This window comes from Artibeus jamaicensis, unplaced genomic scaffold (genome assembly GCF_021234435.1).
Source record: "Artibeus jamaicensis isolate MK-2021 breed Jamaican fruit bat unplaced genomic scaffold, CSHL_Jam_final scaffold_1689, whole genome shotgun sequence".
In the NCBI taxonomy this organism is placed as follows: domain Eukaryota; kingdom Metazoa; phylum Chordata; class Mammalia; order Chiroptera; family Phyllostomidae; genus Artibeus; species Artibeus jamaicensis.
The window spans coordinates 1,997,681-2,019,196 of NW_026522029.1; the positions used below are offsets into that span (position 1 = coordinate 1,997,681).

A 21,516-nucleotide genomic window follows, 5' to 3' on the forward strand; every position below is an offset into this window, starting at 1 on the left:
GGAAATGGTCACCAGGGAGGTGAGTGGCCAGGCCGCCCCAGAGTGAAGGACAAATTAATGTAAACATACAAACAAGCAGATGCAGAAGTGAAACGGAGTCCTCCTGGGTACGCACAGTCACCCCGACCTACGTCAGCGGTGACCCTAAGTCAGGCGTCCGCCGGTGTCCCTGAAACACTGGTCTCTGGGACGGCCCCACCCAGTGAGTGTGGGGGCAAATCAGTCTGGACGATGCTGCCCGTTGCCTTGTCTCCTTAGGGGGCCACATACACATTAACTGAGGGGCGTGCGAAGAAGCCCTGCAGCAGTGAAACACATTTAACCTTGAGTGAATCGGCTTCCCAAGCTCACGTGACCGTGAAAGCTTCTTGCTCTTCTCAGCCTCCTGTTCACGTCCCGCCAAGGCCATGGTCCGTGGAATAAGCTCTGAGAGTCACTTCCCAAATTACTGAAAAATCATTGCATTATAGTCATATCCTTAGATTAACATCATTTTTTTAAATTTCAATAAAACAGGGAATTTTTTTTTAAGTTCTGGTGCTTCAGCTGTGAAGAAACTCAGTTCAGTTGACACTGATTCCCCTAATGGTGTGTCGCTACATGTCACATCTGGCTCTCCAGTAGGACACTGCCCACCAGTTTACTGTTCCACTACAGCTCGATCATGGAAATTCTACTGAACATTGGAAGGATTAGAGATAGGCTCTCAGATGTGGCAGACTGTGGCCCACAGAGTCCGTGTGTTGTGACTGAAGACGAAAACAAATGCACAGGCTACAGCCATCCTGTGGAGAGGAAGGGACAGGAGGGACTCTCTGAAGATGAGAGTCCTGCGGCCGCTTCTCTCAAGGGGAGGGCACGCCGACCCTCGCCCGGACAGGGTTTATTGTTCTTCTCGGGTCTTATATTAAAGAAGGATTTATTATCTATTACATAGAATAGTGTTGTCTACATTTTAGGTACAATCAAGGAAGTGACAATAACAAATGCAGAGGGGAAAGGCAGCGAGCTGATTAGCTCCGTCCTTGGGAAAATTCACACAGGCTTCGGCAATTACCTTGAAGATAGGCAATCCACATCTGCTGTTTCAGACCAGAGTCAGGGCGTTTCAGCAAGAGCAAGTCACAACAGTCTGGATGCATTTTCTAGGCCCGATTCCCATGGGAAAACCCGGTTTGAAGGTCTGGCTCCTGCCCACCTCATCGCTTCTGTAGGTTTTCCATACAGAGCTGAGTCACAGTTGCCAGATTCAAAGCAAACCGGTCCGCTACACTCAGAAAGCATCTCGAATGAGTAATTGGGCACTACTGTGTGCTGTGCCGTAGAGCTGAACACATCTATTTTCACAGTTGCGGCCCACCTAACCGATTTCTTCAAGCAGTCTGTGGCCACTGCTCCAGAAGCCCTGCGGGACACATTCGGTGCAGATTTCTTTGAAAAGAAGTGGAAGTAAGCTGACCTATATGCATTTCAGATTGTGTACAAGGATGGTGAGCAGAGAGGCAGGGGTGTTGTGGGCATGGGCGACCGCGTCCAGGGGTCCGCAGCCTTGCATCTGCCACACCGTCCATAAGCTGCGGTAGCTGGTGGTGGTTCCTTCACTGTCTGTAAGCTGCGAGCATTGCCCCCACTTTGAGAAGGATGTGCGTTTGTTCATTCACTGATCCGAGTGAGATGTGAGGGGTGCCCGTGGCGGGAAACACTTTACGCTGGGAGCTGGGTACAGAGAGGGACAAATAGCATAACTTGGCCCGCACCACCCTGGAGCTTGCGGGTGGCCTCGGGAAGAGCCAGTGAAGGAGTCAGCCCGTGCGTGGGCAGACCGGCATAGACTGGGGGAAATGCCCCAGAAGGTTCACCCGGGGCACCAAAAGAAAAAAGGCCAGTGGGGACCGATTTTATGACTTCAAAGGTACGGCAGCTTGGAAGGGGGCATCTTTTAGAGAAAAGGAGAAATGTGCTTTCAGACGTGTCAGACTATCACTCAGACTTGTACCAGGGGCGGCCAGATACCCGAGGGGGCTGCTGGGTGCCAGTTAGGCTCCTGACTCGGGGAAGGAAGTTGCCTGCGATGGGGCCGATTAAGGTGACAGAGAAAGAGCCGGCTGCAGGGAAGGTCAACCAAGCACCCGCCTCACCCTTTCAGCCATGCTTTCCTTTCCTCTCACACAGGCACACAGAAACAGGAAAGCACTGGAATGAAAAACTAGCCCAAAAGAGGTAACCGCACCCCGAAGGATGCATACGCATGCGGGAAAGCCCAGAGCTGTGGCTTCTGAGTCTTAGAGGGGGCGGGTGGGAGGCCTCCCCCAGCCTCCCTGCTGGCGTCCTGTCTCCTCCACATTTCTGCCACGTGGCCACGCAGCTTTTGTATGAGGACGTCTGCGTCCCTGGAGGATGCCCATTCGACCACTAGGTAGCTGTTCTCCCTCTCCTAAGTAAGAAAGCTCTCTGTGCTTCGGTAGTTTTAATATACCAATAAATATTCTAGAACTTAATGCAGTGCGTAGTCATAAACATTCAAGGATTCTTATCATTCACTTGAGGAATGTGCTCTAAGCAGTATGTGCTTTGGTTTCCTTTCTACCCCAGCTGACAATTTGAACCCCACCTCTCTTGCCATAAAGAGGAAGCCAGAGAGGTGGACTGAGTCTGTAGCGGTGTGTATGGCACTGCTGTACACATTCCCAGGGCTCTGCTCCAGAGTGACCCCCAGGGCGATGGTGCTTCTTAACACACAGCCTGGGTTGCCTTGTGGAATGTGTGGGAGACGTGGTGAGGAACGGCCTCAGGTCCCGTGGCCCACCCCGCATACAGGGCCAAACTGCAAGGTACATACCGTGTCACAGAACATCCCTGGACGGGGTTCCAAGAGGCTGGTGACAGTGATGGCCTGCGGGGAAGGACACCGGAGGTTGGGGGACTGCGTTGCATACTCTTCAGTACGTTCTGCATTGTGTACATAGGCTTGTGTTATTTATTCACGGTTCTTAGAATTCTGAAACACCGAAATTTCAACTTTTAACCAATAGGCAGGTGACAGCAAGGCAATCAGAGTGTTCAGAAAAGAAAGCAAAATGCATAATTCACTATGTGTCCTAGAAAGACAGGTGTTGGCAGCACAGGGATGGGGGGAAGGGAGGAGAACGTTTCAGGAAATGGGATGTGGCCAGCAAGTGTCAGATGCTGCGGAAGGGTCAGAAAGGAGAATGGGAAGAAGAGTCGGGGTTTGTCGGCCGGAAGGTTTATTGATCTCTTGACGCATTGCTGACTGGCATGTGTACAATCAAGACCATGGGCTTTGGAGGCAGGTGGCCTGGGTTTGATCTCAGACTTCACCTCTCACTAGTAAGTGATTTGGAGGTGGCTGCATAACCTCTCTGGGCCTTGATTTTTTGAGCAATACAATGGGAATAATAATAGTAACTCAGAATTACTGTACAACAAGGTTAAATGTAAAGTACTTTGCCAATACTTTGCCAAGTTTTTGGCACGCAGTGAGCACTTAAAATTGAGACTAGTTCGGATTGGAGTAGGTTCAGCCACATTTAACAGACAGTCCCCAAATCAGTGCTTTTACAAGAAATAGGTTGAGGGGCTTTCTTGTTTTTGGTTTTTTTTTTTGGTTCTTAACGTAAAAGAGAAGTCAGAAGTGGGCAGTCCATGGCAGACAGTGCCACATCATTGGAAACTCAGATTCCACTTTTTATCTGTTTCATCCTTATTGGCATGTGATTCCCGTCCTCAGAGTTCCTTCATCGTGGCAAAATGCTGCAGCTACAACCACTTCGTCCATATTTCAGGAAACAGGAAGAGGTGGGCGAGGCCAAGGAGAGCCTCCCAGCTGAGTGGGCCTCTTTAAACGCCGTCTGGGGCCTTACTCAGTGCCTTGAGTTAGCTTCTCACTGGAGATTTTATATATATACTGGAATATTGCCTCCCCCGGTGTAGGGTTCTGGTACTGGAAAGACAACTGGTGGTATTATCGTGACTGCTTTTATTTCACTTTGTAATCACTGATCGCATTATTCGTAAACATTTACTAGGGTTTGAGCTTTAGTTTTTGCTATCACTGCAACGAATTAGGCAACTTCACAGAATCTAACTGGCTTTTAAACCATGTGGTTTTTGGTCTTTTGAGATCAACTATAAAATCAAACTACTGTCTGGCACCATTATTTTCTATCTTATACAGAAGTTTGGTTTCTAAGTAGGAAATGTGACTGATTCTAGAAGCAGAAAGTGAACCAAAACATACTGACAAAAAATGTCTGACAAGTTCGTTCATACTGCTGGTGATTTTCTGTGGGATTTAGAGCTAAAATACATGCAGATAACACTTTAAAATATGTTATGTCTTCTTTTGCATCATTACGGACATATCAACCAGGAAGGAAATTGAAAATACACGCAATCGTTTAATGAACATTAAGAACAAAGCAATACCGCCCTACTTCAAATCTGACTGGAGCAAGTTATATCAGTCTCAGGTAATTGAATGTAATTAACAACTACTGAATACGAGTCTTTTAAAAAGTTGATACATTTCATAAGTTATTATATAATGTACATCTCCTGAAGTTATTTTTTTCTACATCAAACTGACTGACTAACCCATACTCTCAAAATCCATACCCTCGCAAGTGTATGAGAACGCTGATCTCAGGTCTTACACCGACATTCTTTACCAGTGCGTTACTAGCCCTCTGTCTCTCTGCCTTGATGTATCACTGCTAATTGGCTGTATCCCATCTATTTTAAGCCCTTTTCATATTGAATTCTCCCTATGGATGATTGACCTCTGATAAATCCCATTTTTGTTAAAGTTCTTATTTTACTAACATTCTCTTACCTGTCAGCTGCTGAGACAGCACAAACGTATTACAAGCTCATGGCTGCAGCACTCCTCTCCTCTCCTGTGCTGCATTGAAACCCTCAAGCGAAGTGAATATTTTCATGCATTCAGAACCCCGTGGTATTATGAAAACTCCAGATGCTTTATTAACGAGAGGCTCCTCTAGAAGAAATCACAGTAAATTACGACTAATGAACAAAATGTAGAATTGAGTTAATCAGCCCCTTGAAAAACTTTCAGTTTGCAAGAATTTATTTCCGGAGCCTAAGAAAAAGAAAGACTTTTTAAAAAGAGTTTATTTATTTATTTTTAGACAGAGGGGAAGGGAGGAAGAGAGGGAGAAAAACATTAATGTGTGGTTGCCTCTCACATACCCGCTACTGGGGACCTGGTCTGCAACCCAGGCATGTGCCCTGACTGGGAAGCGAACTGGCGACTCTTTGGTTTGCAGTCCAGCTCTCAATCCACTGAGCCACACCAGCCAGGGCAAAAAAAAAAAAAAAAGACTTTGATCATTGCTCATCAACTGCACATTGCTCATCAGTTGCTTCCCAGCCATGTATCAGTCTGAAGTAATTCTTCTGGTTTTTCCTTTAAGTTTGATTATCTGAACATCCTTTCCAAAAACTTGCCTCCTTTTCCGAAGAAAGGTGAAGATGGAAACAAAACAGCGGTTCAGAACACGTGTGATCTTCATCCAGGTACCATGTTCACGTCGCTCTTACTCCTGTCAACACGCATAAGTGCAGAAAACCCGAGTGGCCTCTTAGACCCTAACTAGTTCCTACCGCTTCTTTCTCTCTTTTGGCCTCAGTAACAGCTGCTGATATAACATACTATGACTTGTATGTTAGTCTTGTCTGACTTATAGGAGGAAAACAAGGTGTAATTAAAATTCATTTGTACCCTGAATGCTTAGAATTTATCTAAAAGCATTCAGCAGACCTGGCTGATTTAAAAATCAGGGTAAGGAAAGGTGGTTGGACAACAGGTTACTCTCAAGATCTCAAAGCATCACCTCACACATACCTGCCAACTCTAAGGAAGAAAATGTACACTTCCAGTGCAGAGAAACAGCAGCTTCCACTTCCTCCGAGTGATCAAACTTCTGCTGACCGTGAGGCAGCCGGGCAGTGGGGGCTTTCTCATATAACCCAATGTGAGGCAGGTGAAGGAGAATTCTTGCCAAAAATTCTTAACCTGAATTTGATGGACTGGAAGCCACCAGAGAAATCCAGAAAATAGACAGTTTATAAGACAAGGGGCCTAGGCTCTTCAGAAAGTCAGTGTTATTAAAAGAAAAGGATAGGGTGACTGCTCTGTATTAAAAAAGGCTGAAGGGGCATGGAAACTATGTAATGCCTAAACTTCGGATGTCGGGTTGATAAAAAGCCTCTGAAAAGATACTGTGGGGCAGCTGTACTTGTTTGGGGACTCGACACTAGGGGGCACTGTGGCGCCACAGCGAGTTTCCCCGGGTGTGGCGATGGGCTGCGGGTATGTGGGAGAATCTCTTCATTTCAAGAGATGCTTGTTGAAGAATTTGGGGATAAAATAACAGCTAGTGCTTCTCTTTAACAGCTAGTTAAAATACCCAGGTAGGGGAGTTTTCTTGTATACAATACAAACCAGAAAGCTGCCTGGAATGAAAACAGCCCAAGAAAATATCTAATACGTACAGTCTGCAAAGCCAAGATTAAGGCTGGAACAAGGGCTCGTAAATGCAGTGAGGGGGTCGGGGGTGAAGGCTGATGGTGCTTGTGCTGCCACTGCGCGCTGGACAGGCAGCTCCCACCACTCGGGCCTACACCGCCCTCGGAGGGGGCGTGGCTTCTGCTTCCCTGCACAGTCCCGAGGGCAGCCCCCCCCGTTGGCCGTGGGCTGGCCCCAGTCCCAGATATATTTATCTGAAATTGGTTTTGTATTTCACTCATTTCTTAGAGGGGTGCATTTTAATAAAGAGTTGATGTTCACAGTAATGAATGCATTTCAGATTGGAAGCTTTGGTAGCCCTTACTGGTGTGACTTTGTTGGTTGGGTGTTGTCTTGCAAAGAAAAAGTTTGCCAGTTCAATTCCCCATCCAAGCAAGTGCCTGGGTTATAGGTTCAGTCCCCAGTCCGGGCGTGTATGAGAGGCAACCAATTGATGTTTTTCTCTCTCTCACATCTATGTTTCTCATGTTCTCACCCTCCCTTTCTCCCTCTATTCCCCTCTCTCTCCAAAAAAAGAAAAAGGAAGCTTTATTTAAAAAAGTCACATTGCAGTTACTCTTGCCAGATAAAAGTAGGCTATATTACTTGGTCTCTGCTTTGTAGCCCACCAAGAAAACCACTACTATGTACTCATGAGGCCCAGAAAGAACCAGCCAGCTCCTGGGGTGCGAGCCTTGCAGACACTGTCCTGTTTGTTCACAACAAATGTTGTGTGGCAAAGAGACAATCCCTGCCTCCGAATAGCTTTCCTCTATTTAGTCTCCCCAAAGGGGAGGGTGGCTGGTGAGCACCTTGTTCATTGTAAAGAACACAAACATCAGTAGTCGTTGTCTCCTTGTCCAGAATATTACTTTTATAATATTTGTTTTGGGTTTTCCAGATTCCCAGTCAAAAGCAGTTTTAGAACAGGATTCCTCACCTACGCCTAGTCTTCCAAAATGGCAGAGCTCTGTGGTGTTCAAGGAGTCCGCTAACCAGAAGCAAACTAAAAATGTAATAAACTCCACCGCAGGTATGGCAGTCACTGGTTTTATCTCTTTGTTTCTCAGAACTGAGCATTACAGCTTTTTGGAGTATGGATGATGGTACTGGGGGCTGAAGGTGTGGTTGGTGGTTATAGAGAAATTTTAGAGCGTCGTGGATCCTGGAGCTGTGAACGTGGGAAGGCTTCCTGGCACAATGTGGATGCTTTGCCAGGAGGGTCGATACTTTGGGTTTGGGAAGATGAGTGGGTCTGATTGCCAAGGAGTGGATATAATGCTAGAATATATAATCCATTCCAGGGAAATGGGAAAGCAAGACCAGAAGGAGCTGACTGATTGTTGAAGGTGAGAGAGTCAGTTGATTAGAGGTCTCGATGAGGTTAAATAACTGCGTGTTAAATACGATAGAGTAATAAGCTGGAAGAACAGGAGGCGGTGATCCAGAGAGGGAAGCTTGACATGAGAGTGTGAAGGTGGTAAAACTGTGGGTGCTGGCAAGGTCAAAGGCATGACTGTGGGAGTTTCGGAGGTGGAAAAGAGGTCAAGGTGAAGACACGGGATAATGGAGAGTCAGAGAGGAAGGGTGGTGTCACCAAGAGAAATGGAGTGGCAGGTTGTCCAAGGTGTCAAGGTCTCCAGTGAGTCAAGGGGGTGACCGAGAGGTTGGTCAGTGACAACCACTAGGGGGCGCCATAATACAGTCTGATGCACCCCCAGGCTTAGGACACAACAGTGTGACTCTGCCAGGAAGTAAATTAATTTTGATATAAACAGCAATGTTTAAAGAAGTCATAGTAGGAAGAGATTAACACAAGCCATGGGGAAAGCTTTCTGGGGAGACATAGCCTTGAAGAATAAATAGGATTTCATAGATTTTAAGATATAGACTGGATCTCCTAAGACAACCTTCATTTCACTTGAGGAAGCTGAAACCTAGAGAGAGCCAAGTAGATCTAAAGTCATACAGCAAATATATGATTGAGCCAGGGCTAGAAAATGAATTTTTCGACTCCTAATTCTCTGTTTTATTACACTGACTTCCAGATGTAGGGAACAGAAAAAAAGCATTTTATATTTTAAAAAAAGACGTGTTGAAAAGCCTGAAGGTGGAAATAGTGGGAGAGAACAGGAAACCAGCATAAGCAGGTCAAAGTGTTCTTGGTAACGGTACAAGATAATGTTTGGGAAACACAGGCGAGTGAGCTGGAGGGGGGTTGGGTTTTGTAAAATAGAAGTGCGCTTGTTGGTGTGGGTGGGATAACACCGCCTAATCCTGCAGTGGGCTAAAGCATCCTGTTCAGGAGCTGTGGGGTGGGGTGACCGGCGCTGCCTCTGCCCCAGACCGTGGACAGGAGGGGCTGGGGGCGGCTGGGAGGCCCACAGTCTGACTGTGCTCATCTCCTCCCAACTCCACATGGGCTCCAGGACACCAGGTTGACAGCCTGACAAGGCAGCCATGAGAAATCAGCAGACGCCACAAATGGTACAACCCAGGGCAGCTTTTCTCCAGAAAGGCGGTTGTTAAAATGCTACCAGCACGCCACAGGCTGCAGATAGAGTTTGGGTGTGTTCTGGGGCCCCCAGGAAGCACAAGCCAGCACCCGGGCCAGCTCTTTGCAGAGGGCCAGGCTCCAGGGGCGGAGGCTAGGGGAGTGGTGGGGGTGGGGGGCGGGGGCAGGGGATGGTGGCCCAAGGGAGCAGGCCCGCAGCTCAGCCTCTGCTGGGCACTGCTGCCTCCATGCCCAGGCCCCGGTTTCAGCAAGCCCTGTGGTGGAGCTCCAAGTCAATGGGGCGGAGAAACATACCCCACTTACAGGGAAGGCAGGCTCAGAAAGAAACTAAATAAAGCCATACCCAGAGAGGAAGTAAAAAGGTTATCGTGAATAAATGCTACAGTCTGTGTCGGCACTGACACAGGGAACCCTTACAGGGACTTCAGGTGAATCAGGTCCAGCAGTAATACTCAGATGCTACCACCAGGGGGCGCGCCCCAGTTCAGATAGCCACTGCTATCAGCTGGTGACCAGCCCCTGCTCCAAGGCGCTGCAGTCCTCCCACCTTCAACCCCCAATTCCTGGTGAAACCCCAGTGGGCCCCGTGGGATAATAACTCGTCCGCACTGTGGAGGCAGTACGGCACTGAGCTTCACTGAGAGCGGAGGCGCTACCCGGCTCCTGGGAGAAGAGCTGTGGAACTTCAACTACACTGCTCAGCCCCTCCACCCTTCCTGGTCCTCTTCTGTAAGGGGGGTGATGACAGATAGCCATCGTAGGGCTGTGAGGATTGAATTGGTTAGTATATGTCAAATGCTTAGAGCAGTGCCTGGCACACTGGCAATTCTGTACCAGTATGTACTATTAATGATGATAGTATGAGCAATTAATTAGTGCCGTCGGACTGGTACAAACAGAAGGCAGCAGGAAAAGAGGAAGACCAGATGTGAGATGGACAGACTCTGTGAAAGAGTCCGTGGGCCCGCGTCTACAGGAGCTGAGCAGGCTGCTGAAGACAGGACGCTGTGGGCGTCCCTCATTCACAGGGTCCCCAGGAGTCGGAGCCGACTCAGCAGCACTGCACACACACAGTGCAGACTGGCGAAATGCACTCACGTAAAACAGCAACACATGGTAAGAATGCAAACAGGAAGATACATCAGGCTGTGAGAATGTTGCCTGTGTAGGAGATGGTGACCAAAGGGAGCAAACACATTAGACCACTGGTGACTGAGCACCATCCCCAGAGACTCTGACTTGCTCTGTGTGGGAGCGACTTTCCTCGCACGTCCTGCTGTGCAAACAGTGGATGAGAGCAAACATGACTGAGACGTGATGTGATCTGCTTGGGGAGGAGAGGTGGCCAGTTTCTCAGGGGGAAAAGGCATTGAGCTCCCTCCTCTGGGGCTTTTATTGGGTTGTAACACACAGGAATACAGGGCGGCAAGGATCAAACAGTAGATAACATTTCAAAGAAATCTGAGGGCTTAGTCTGAGTCAGTCTGTCAGGAAGAGAGTTTGAGTTTCCTGCTCAAACCCTTAACATATGAATGAAAGCACTCTTAGCAGAGCAGATTTCACAGGTTTATCAGAAAGTCTCTGTGCTGCCAGATTGTTCCCCAGGACATGCTCTAGCAAGGCAAGAAGCTGCACCTCTCCCCATCGGGTATTCAGGCTTAAGGGGATTAGAGCCAGGAAGCACTTCTCCCAGAGGACCTGGGGACTTGGGCTATCTCAAAGCTGGGGGGTGAGAGTTCATCGCTCTTTGTTGCAGCCCCCCCGAGTCCTTCCATGAAGGCCTCCCAGGTGATCATGTCTGGCCTAGGTTGCCCCTCCTCCGAGGGGGTCTTACCCGTCCAACCATGCTTTGGGGGCAGGGAGGAAACTGAGGCAGCATTTGCTACCAGAGACAAGCTTTGTCTCCTGTGGCTCACATTCCAAAGGTCCTTAGCCACAGGGGGTAGAGTTACAATTCCTAAAAGCATGCAGAGCAGTCCACAACAGCTCTGGTCTGAAGTAGGGCTCCTTTGGCATGTGGCCTGGGGATCTCTGCTTTCCAGAATCAGCCCAGGAGATTATGACGCACAGGAGGATCGGGGACACACCAGGGAGCTGCGTAGGACAAACTCGCTACTCCTACAGAACACTTTTTGTGACTAAAGGTGTGTGGGGTTTTTCCACACTAAGCAATTCTGTGACACCAGCTAGATGTCCAACAGTCCAGCTCAAGTCTGACACTAACCAGAGTTAGCACAAACCCTACAGGTTACAGGCTCAGTCTCCCAAGGCTGTCCCTTCCCTTCAGATGCCAATCACAAGCCCAGGTTGTCACCTGCACTTTTGAGCAACCAGCTATAAATCGGACTTCCCATCCCCCTTCGGGAGTTTGATAGTTTGCTAGAACAGCTTACAGAACTCATCCATTATTGTATAAGAGGGGCTATGACAAAGGGCACAGATGAAGGGGTACGTAGGACGGGTCTAGGAGCACAGGAGCTTCTGTCCCCATGGAGTCGAATGTCCCCCCTCTCAGCGTGCAGCCGTGTTCACCAACCTGAAAGTCCTCCGAACCCTGCATGGAGGGGATTGTACAGCAGCTTCATTCCGTAGGCACGATCCACCATTAACTCAGTCTCCATCTCCTCTTCCTGCCCAGAGGATGGGGTGGGGCTGGAAGTTCAAGCTTCTAATCATGGTTTGGTCCTTCTGGTGGCCGGCCCCATCCTGAAGCCATCCAGGAACCCACCCAGAGTCACCTCATGAGATCAAAAGACAGTCCTGCCACCCAGAAAATTCCAAGGGATTTAGGAGTGCTGTGTCAGGAACCTGAGCCAAAGAGCAAATACTGGAACGAAAGATGCTTCTAGGCTCTTGTCACTTAGAAGATTACAAGGGTTTTTAGGAGCTCTGTCCCAGGAATCAGGGGTAGAGACCAATACGTATTTTTTCCTACCATCTTCCACTAGTAAAAGGAGCGTGTCCCTTGTGGAATCGGAGACACTCGGGTGCACATTCCAGCCCTGACACTTTCAGTGTCGGGGAGAAGTTATTTACTGCCACAGCAGTCAGGTCTCCTCAACTGGTGACCGAAAGGGCTAGAACACAGACTCACTGAACAACATGGAAGCGGGGGACTTAGCTGGAGCTCAAATCCAAACCCCAGGGGAGTGGAGACGGTGCCGGGCCGGGATGCCTGGGTGCCCCGGCTACTGAGTTGGCGTCTGGCCGCTGTGTCTCTGGGCGCCTCCCTACCCCCATCCTGCTTTACCCCTGTTTGTCCCTGCTTGGTTTTATCCTCTCCTACAAAGGACAGGCTCTGCCTGTGACTGCCGAGGCCTGAGATTCTGATTCTTCCAGATCCGTAACCCAGTTGGCAGGGCGGGAATATTCTGGTGAAGGCCTGTGTTGGCTTTGCCTGGCTCGTGTCCACCATCCTGGTTGGGCCAGGGATGTTGCGGCCCCAGGGATGCATGTGGCAGGAGCGGGGGTGCAGGGGCCAGTGGACGAGGAGGCTGCTGAGCCCACAGAGGTGGTGATTCCCACAAGCCTTCGTTCAGGGGGTTTCGTGAGAACTGAGTGAGATGCCCCGTATGTAAAATATACACGTGGTGCTGGCCTGCGGGTAGTGGACATGCAAATACCAGTCCCTTCCCTTTCCTGTGTTGACGATGCTTGAATGCGAGAGTGGATGTTTAAATACGACAGTCTAAAATACAATTCCTGTTCCGACCGCCTGGATGTTCAGAGAAGCACACACAGCTGCAGCTCTGTGCGTTATCTACTCTTGCTGACTCCTCACGGAGTTTAGCGATCTGAGGATCTAATTCTCTGGCTTAACTCACCTGTAATTAAACTGCTTTTTAGAACTATAAACGTAGGAGTTGAACCAAAGAAATTGTCAGGATTGTGCCCTCATAAGTTTTAAGGCTGACGTGGCTCAGTGGACTGAGCATGGGCCTGTGCATGCATACCAAAGCGTCATCAGTTCGATTCCCAGCCAGGGCACATGCCTGGGTTTCGGGCCAGGTCCCCAGTAGGGGGTACGTGAGAGGCAACCACACACTGATGTTTCTCTCCCTCTCTTTCTCCTTCCCTTCCTTTCTCTAAAATAAATAAATAAATAAATAAATTTTAAAAGAAACCTTTCAGATCACGGTTCGATTCCCAGTCAGGGCACATGCCTGGGTTGCAGGCCAGCTCCCAGTGGGGGACACATGAGAGGCAACCACACATTGATATTTCTCTCCCTTTCTCCTTCCCTTCCCCTCTCTGAAAATAAATTAAAAAATATTTTTAAAAATAAAATTAAAAAAGAAACCTTTCAGAACAAATGTTTTCTCTTGCTGTACCTTGTTGATTTAATGGCAGGGACCCTGAAGATCTCGATGTAAGTTCAGTTCATCGAAGGCAAGTCACTCAGCTCCGCAGACTCTGGTTTTTCTCATTCACTTGGAAGAGGCGGTGCTGGCAGCATCCACCCGTTGTCTCCTAGAGCTGTCGTGAGGACCAGTGTCAGGCGAGGTGTCATCATGAAATGTCCAGACACAACACGGGTTAATGCAGAAGCCCGCATTCCTTTAAATAAGCTCTTTTAAGGGGAAGGCAGAAAAGTTTCCCAAGTCACTTTATGTTCTTCATACCCCAGAGTGACCGTGGAAGTTCAGAATGGAGCCCCGCATGGTAATCTCAGCTTCCTCTCTAACAGAACCGGAGCCGTGGGTGCCCGTGAAAGTCCCCCCGCAGGCGCTGCTGCAGGACGTGGCCGGACAGGCAAGGAAGGGGAAAGTGAGGCTGCCCCACTATCTGCTGAGCTCCAAGCCCAAGTCTGTGCCTCTCCCAAAGGTAAAACAGGCGTGGGGACGGGGACAAGCTACCCAGAGTCAGGCAGACTTTCCCGTGGTCCTGGCCCACCCAGTGCTCGGTGGCCGCTCTCTGCGCTGCTGTGCACTGTGCGCACCACCTCACCACGAGGGCCTTGGGGCCCCTCGGAGACACTCTGAATGGTGCTTTGCTGCAGCCGCTCATTTAGGAGCCAGCTGCGGGACCGCTGGGAGCGTGAAATCTGCCTGCTCGGCGTGCTTACACCACAGAAATCGGCAAATGCTGTCAGTCCAGGCTCTCTTAGGCGAGCGGTTTTACCAGCACAGTGCCAGCTAAGCTGTCATTGGCCACCGTCCTGTGGCTGCATGCTCGGCCCGTTTGCTGCTTGTCTCACCTTACCCCAAACCCTGTACTTCGGCTGTGGTGGGTTTCTTCTAGTTGTTCCACTCTAGCTCTTCAAAAACATCCAGCCCCTTCCTTCCTTAGAGCCTCTGAGGTTAAGATTCCGGCTCAGCCCTGTCGGGGAGGCTTCCTCGGGCCCAGCAGCCGAGCTCTGGTGTTCTCCTTTGACACACTCAGGGCGCCCTGCGCTCCTCGTCCACACGGAATCTGCTGTGACTTGTGTGACTGACGTGTATAGGAGCGCTTCTCAGACTCTGCTGTGCCCATGAATCTTGTTACAATACAGATACTGACCGGGCCTGGTGTGGGGGCCTGGGTTCTGCAGCCGGGACAAGCTCCCAAGTGAGATGAGTGCTGTGTGCCTGGGGCACACCAGGGGCACACCAAGGGCACGGGCAGTAGTTCTCAGAACGGGATCGCCTGACCCAGCAGCACGGCCACACTTGAGACCTTGTTACAACGCAAATCCATGGGCCCCATCGCAGATCTCCTGACTGAGAAACTCTGGGCTTGGAGTCCACAACTGGGGCTCAGAGATCCCTCCAGCTGGCTCTGATGGGACCTGAGGCTTCACGGTCACGGGCACAGAGGAGAGAGCACGAACTTTAGACTGCGGCACCCTGAGTGAAACTCGACTCTTCCTCTTACCATCTGAGCAAAGGATCTGGCTTTCAGTTCTCTATAAACCTGAGCTTCTTTAGCCTCAGAATGAAGGCTGAAGTACTTCCTTACCATGGTGTGGTAAGGATGACATGAGACTATAAATGTTCGTTTTCTCCTTCCAGACAAACGGTTATTTCTTTCTGGAGACGGAGCACTTTTCTCCTCTTGGGAATGCAAACTAGAACCATTTATTTTGTTTCTGCTTTGTCCTTGACGCACAGGTGCAGGACCCTGTTGGCGGAAGAGTGAGAACTTCCTCTGTCGCGTCCGCTGCCGTGAACAACGCAAACTCCTCCCCTTTTGGCTTCCATCTTCTCCCCCCGTCCGTGAAGTTCGGGGTGCTGAGAGAGGGGCACACCTACGAAGCCACGGTCAAGCTCAAGAACGTTGGAGTGGACTTCTGCAGGTGAGGCCGAAGCCCCCAGTGTCTGTCCGGGGCCTCTTCTCCTCCTCTGTGACGCGTCTGATTACCTACATCAGTGAACATTAATGGAACTGAACTGCAATTACACTCTGACTCTTGAATTTTCACATTGTTCATTCACTCATTGACCTGCTTATTCTTCCATTGATTCATTCATCCATTCTACACATCAATATTTATCAAGCCTCAACTATTAGGAGGTACTTTTTTGCCCTCCCATCAGTCATTCATACTTTGGTTGAAGCAACTTCAGGCCTGATTTGCTCTAGCAAAAAAAAAAATACAAGTGTTACGATAATTAACACAAAAGTTAAAAGTCTGCTTCTCAAATCCTCCACCAACTATGATATCAGCTGACATGTTTTTACTTTACAAGCTATGAATGATTTAAATTACATTATTTCTGCATAATTAAAGCCAAAAGAAAAAATTTATCCTGAATCCTGAGGTTCATTTTGGCTCTGAAGGTCAGACTTGGAATTAATAACAAATTTCTTAACTTGCTGTCTGCACTCCCAGTTAAAAGTGCACTGTACCTGGCATTCGGTGACAAGAAAAAGACTCAGTCCTTCAAGTGCAGACCGAAACCAACAGACGTTTAAACATCATAGAGACTAATGCAAAGGAACAAACCGAGTAGCCTGTTTTAAGGTCCGGATGGGTAGAGGGCAGGGCTGGACTCGGCCCTGAGGGGCCGTCCACTGCAGGTGCCCGCTGGCCACACACTGTCACGCCAGCTGCATGTGGGAGCCGGTCCTTCCCGGGCTCCTGTACTGTGTGTCCATGCCACACCGCTCCCAGGTACACCCTCTCCTCTGTCCTGTTTCCACTTCAACTGACGCTTCACGGGGGGGGGGGGTGGTTTGCCCACAAACATGGAATAAATGTTTATTTCAATGGCAGAGTTATTCTCAGTGAGAGTGGCTAGCCCTTTAAGAAGGGCCGTGATTCTGGACTCAGGTTTGGAAAGACATGGAGCAAAGTTACAGGAGCATCCGACTCCAAATGATCAGTGTCCCGTTTCAGTTGAGGCAGATCCCCACTTTGGGCACTGTACTGGCTTCCTCAGAGACAGCCTGGTGAGGGCCCCGGGCCGCCAGATCAGACACTGGGTTTTGAGGTTGTTGGCAACCAGTGGGTGGGGAGAAATAGAGTCACCCTCGAGCTAATAAAACCCATCGGTGCAGATCCCGCCTGTGCAGTAGCCGCTGCGGGGCAGGCGGCAGAGCTGGTGGTCGCAGGTGCGGGGTTGGGATCGATGTCGAGGTGGGCTTTCCTTGGCATTTTCACTTACTCCAGGTCTTCAGCCTTCAGGCAGAGCCCACAAACCACAAGGGTGGAAAGGGACCGATGGGCAGCACGTGTGAGCACAGGGCTGTTCAAGTTCTGCAGCTCTGTTTCTCCGTCCCCCAAAGTGCACGCCCCACACTCGCTAGACACCCAGCACCTGGCCCGGCCCTAGGGGCACAGCCGCCTCTGTCACATGGGGTGGAGCTTGGGTTGCGATCTGGGGAGGTGGTTGTGAAATGGGCTCGGGAGCCTTCTCCGAATTGGATATTAGGTGGTTTTCCTAGTGATACGGACCCCTCCCCACCCACTCCACTCCCGTGGCATGAATATTAGCACCTTCATGACTTTGCAGTATCCCGGTTCATTCACTGTTTGTGATTTTCATTGTGGCATAAATCGGCTCCCATTTTTTTTGCCTGCAGGTTTAGGGTGAAGCAGCCCCCACCCAGCACAGGACTGAAAGTGACCTACAAACCTGGGCCTGTAAGTCCCGTGTGTTACCTGTCGTGTTTGTCCGTGTGCCATGGGAATCTGTGTGCATTTACATTGAAGGGATTCCACCCATTCAGTTTAAACCCTGTATAAGCCTCATTTTTCTAGTGTCATAAGCAAAAGGCTTCCCGACACTGATGCTGCTTCATGTAGTAACCACGAGACAGGTCCTGCGTGTAAGCAAAGTCGAACTTCCAGCCATGGAAACAGTCCCGAAGTTCACCGCACTTGTCCCGATACCTCAGTTATGTGCAGTTGTAGTAACAATGCCTTTGCAATGATTAAACACGATTTCATATGCACTTGGGAAGCTGATTACCTAAAGATATCCTGTAACAAATCCTTCTGCACCATGAAAAATCCTTTGGAAAAATAAATATTTGATCCTTTATAGTTTTATGGAAATCTGATTTGTTCTCTTGGTATTTGCCAGAGAATGTAAGAATATTAATGAATGTATTTACTATACTAAGAAATAGTATATTAAATTCATCAGCTGCCTCATTTCTCTGAAGATCTCTGAAAATACAGATGTTAAGATGTCAATCTCTTCTGACTTTGATACCTTCCAGAGAATGGGATGTTTGGTATACAGTCTGTATATTGCCACTTTAAGTTACGATTTCAGAAATACGGTGTGACGTTAACAGGTTTGTCTCAAACTGTGACGAAATCCCACCTGTAAAGCCTGACATTCCATTCTCGGTCAGCGCTCCATCGCCTGCTTTAGGGCTCCTTTCACTCCGCCACTCACTCTGAGTTCCGCCCTCCTACCCCTGGGAGTGCCGGCTGCGGCCCGGCGAGTGTGTAAGACGGGAGAGCGCACACAGCGGGCACTCCAAGGGGCGTGAGGGAGACCCAGGTAGACCCGGGAACGGTGGGGATGCGTGGGCTCGCAGGGGCGTGGAGCAGGGGCGCCCAGGCCCGTGACCAGCACGGAGCCGCAGGCTGTTTTGCACCGGCACCGAGGGGCTGGCTCGGTTTAGCGCAGTCACTGGGCTTCTCGTCATGACTGCGCCACCCAGCGGCTCAGTGGTGCTGTTTGACTGACTGATCCCGCGGCCGCCTTTTCCTCGGACAGGACCATTTCTTAGCCCTCTTCCAGCTCCGATACAGTAGTTGCAGGCTGCAATTCCAAACAGAAATACATTTGGGGATCAGATCTCCTCCTTCCGTGAGTCCCTCTTCGCAGAGATTTATCATTGTGCTGTGGAGATTTCAGAACCCTCACAGGAGAAAGCAAAAACAAGAGTCCAGGCAAGCACTTCTTCCAGGGTTCTGGGAAGTCAGCAAATCTTTTTCACTTAAAGCAGGGATTATGCCAAAGGCCAAAGTCGGCCTTGTGGGTGCCAAAAACCCAGTGTGTATGCTTTGAAGCTCATTCTATACTCAGGTTATTTTTAAAATTTTTTTTGATGGTAGGTTTTGGCTGTGGCAAAAATATATAATCTATAGACTTCTCCATATGTAAGTCTAGCCACTGTACAGCTCGGTGGCTTGCTAGCACTGAATGAAACTGCTCCAAGCCCGGGCAGACCTGCGTGGTGGCAGCACTCCAGCCCCCTGGCGCGGAAGGAAGGCCAGGGACCCCTCGGCTGCTTGGCCCCCGGGGCTCACGCAGGGCCCCTTTCTCAGACACGGAGCCGTGGAGCACCTCTAGGATGTGGGCCTGTGCAGGCGCATCGTGGGAAAAACGGAAACGTTTTTCAATTTTATTATTTTTAAAATTAGGTGGAAGAAAAAATTATTTGTATCTAATTGCTTTCCATGTGGTAGTTTCTGACTTATTTTCCAGATCACTGTTCTCAAGTCTGATTTTCAACCCACCCCCTGGAGAGACAGCTTTGAGACACAAACACTGTTTCCCAGCTTTAGTGCTCTTCCCACGGAACAAGGCGAGAAGCCCGGTCCTTGTTTCTTTTTCATTACGTATCAGCTTTCTTCTCTGTTGGAACACACGTCTTCCGTGTAGCTCTCAGACCTGAGCGGCTGGCATTTCACTCTGTCTCCCTCTACTGGCTTTGTCCTGCCAGGTGTGCATCAGGAATAGTAGAGACCAGGGCAGGGCGCGGGTGTGGGATGCACCGTCTCTGACATTTGTATTTGTCTCAGACTGACTGTCTTTATCTGCAAGGAAGCCAAGAGTGGAAACTCACTACCAACATTCAGATCTAGCACTACGGACACTATGGAGGTTTGCTGTCAGCATCACCTCCAGAACCCTGGCATTTTGGGCCCCTACACCTCTTCCCAAATAGCACCTGGTTTTCCCTCTCAACACTTCTCCTGGGCCCAGTTTGCTCAGCGGAACTCTGCCCCCCAATGCACACAATAGTTCTTCCGAACGCTCTAACAGTGATCATCCATTCGTGGCAAGTTTATGGGTGAGGAAACCAGGTTAGAGTGTCAGTAATGTGCCCAACTCGGTGTGAAAACCGTTTGACCTCAGGTGTGCCTGATCCTCAAGCTGTGCTGTGTCCCACAGGTGGCAGCCGGCCTGCAGGTGGAACTGAAAGTGGAGCTGTACGCCATGGCTCTGGGCAAGGATGGTGCCAAGGGGTCGACACACATCTCACACAACATTGAGATCATGACTGAGCATGACGTCCTGTTCCTGCCTGTGGAAGCGAATATCCTTTATAGTTCACCCTGGGTTGTCACATGCAGTGGGAAGGCTACACGTGAACCGGGGGAACACGGAAGTCAGATGCTATTTTCTAACCCCTCCCCCGCTCACTCCGAAGTTTCACTAATGCTGTTTTTAAAAACATGGTCTTCATTCGTCTTCGTCGGCAGCCAGCAAAGTGCCTGCCACACGGCACCTGCGCAGCACCTGCAGGTTGAGTTAATGCCAATGGTATCACCTGTCTGTGGGCTATCAGATCCTGGGAATTTTTTTTAAAGTAAGTCTTTGTCATCAAGAAAACTTACAGTCTTGTTGAGGGACAGGAGATACTTTATTATAAAGGTGGGCGGACAGTCACTGAATTACACATATACACTTTCACACTGGTGTCACGCATGTAGCTCTTACGCAGATATCCAGTTCCTGTTGCATGCAGGGCACCATGGGAAATATTGTCATACATAAAAATAAAAATTGGACTCTATCTAAAAATAGTTGGAGAATTGGTTGGAATCAGTAGATAGATTTTGACTTCTCAGTGACACTTTGCTAAGTAAGCAACAGTGAATCACTGAAGATTCGACACGGTGGGGATAGAACCTGCATGTCTATAAAGATGAATCCAGTGCCGCCCTGCAGGGTGTGTTGAAGAAGGGTGACCCTGGAAGGCTGTGTCAGCAGGCCAGGCGTAAGGACAAGAGCTGCGGCGTGGCGACAGCAGCCATGGACGGGGGACCTGGACGGAAGACACTGGGCGGGAGAACTGTACCATCTGAGGTGGGCCCCGTCGACAGCAGAAAGAGGACAGAGAGGCCAAGGCCAAGGTCGCGGGCTCAGGCAATGAACTGTGGGTGTGCAGGCCTGGGTCTCAGCGGGGACAGAGCTGGAGACGGCATTTAGGCCCCATCTAGAAAGAGGCGGTGAATGAAGCTATGGGAATGGAACAGAAATCTGGGGTCTGTCTGGGGAGCAGCAGCAAGAAGTGGAGGCGGTGCAGACAGAACGAGCAGCTAGAAAACCGCGAAACACTCAGAAGACACAAAGAACTTCAAGGAGAACGTGGCCAGGCTACAGACGCTGTGGCAGCATCGGAGAGAACGCAGATTTAAGTAGGGCTGCAAGGTCTGGCTGGCCAGACGCTAAAGCACGAAAGACGGAGAATGACTGGGGTTCCCTGGCCACGTAGCTCAGTTGGTTAGAGCGTCACCCCAGTACTCCAGGGCTGCAGGTTCAATCCCTGGTCAGGGCACATGTAAAAGAATCAGTGAATGCCTAAATTAGTGGAACCACAGATTGATCTTTCTCTCTCCTTTCCTTTCTCTAAAAATCAATTTAAAAATGTTTAAAAACGGTGACTGGGTGTTAAAAGGCAGAAATGCTGAGTGAGGAGATAAAAACCATTACTAAGGGAAGAGCAATAGAATATGGTAGGTACCTCAGAGCCACAGGTTGACTTTGGTGTAGACCTGTTTGGAGGCTGAAGAGGATGGATCAGAAGATGGGCGTTAAGAATGCGAATGAGAGGAAGTAACAGGCAGCAAGAGCTTCAAGACAGCAACAGGACAATGGCCAGGGACAGAGCTGAAGTGTTGCTCTGGGCGGGGAGAGGGGGGTGCACGGCCCCACATTCGGAGGTGAAGGAAACAGGGAACGGGTGTCCGATGACCTGCATTTCAGTGGAAAGGGAGTTGAACCCAGTTGTCACCTATTCTTTCGAAGGTAATGCTAGGAAGGTGTCTGATGTGCCACACGCT

General features: G+C 49.6%; 1 protein-coding gene across 1 annotated transcript in view; it reads left to right on the plus strand.

Moving 5' to 3' along the window:
- The window catches only part of SPAG17 (sperm associated antigen 17), a 185,500-nt gene that overhangs the window by 162,942 nt on the left and 1,042 nt on the right, over window positions 1-21,516 (plus strand). The window contains exons 39-47 of the mRNA XM_053656086.1: window positions 1,350-1,449; window positions 2,173-2,220; window positions 4,391-4,490; window positions 5,454-5,556; window positions 7,449-7,580; window positions 13,750-13,886; window positions 15,152-15,336; window positions 17,067-17,127; window positions 19,622-19,766. Of these exons, the coding sequence (XP_053512061.1) occupies window positions 1,350-1,449; window positions 2,173-2,220; window positions 4,391-4,490; window positions 5,454-5,556; window positions 7,449-7,580; window positions 13,750-13,886; window positions 15,152-15,336; window positions 17,067-17,127; window positions 19,622-19,766 (1,011 nt within the window). The remainder of the gene's footprint in view (window positions 1-1,349; window positions 1,450-2,172; window positions 2,221-4,390; window positions 4,491-5,453; window positions 5,557-7,448; window positions 7,581-13,749; window positions 13,887-15,151; window positions 15,337-17,066; window positions 17,128-19,621; window positions 19,767-21,516) is intronic.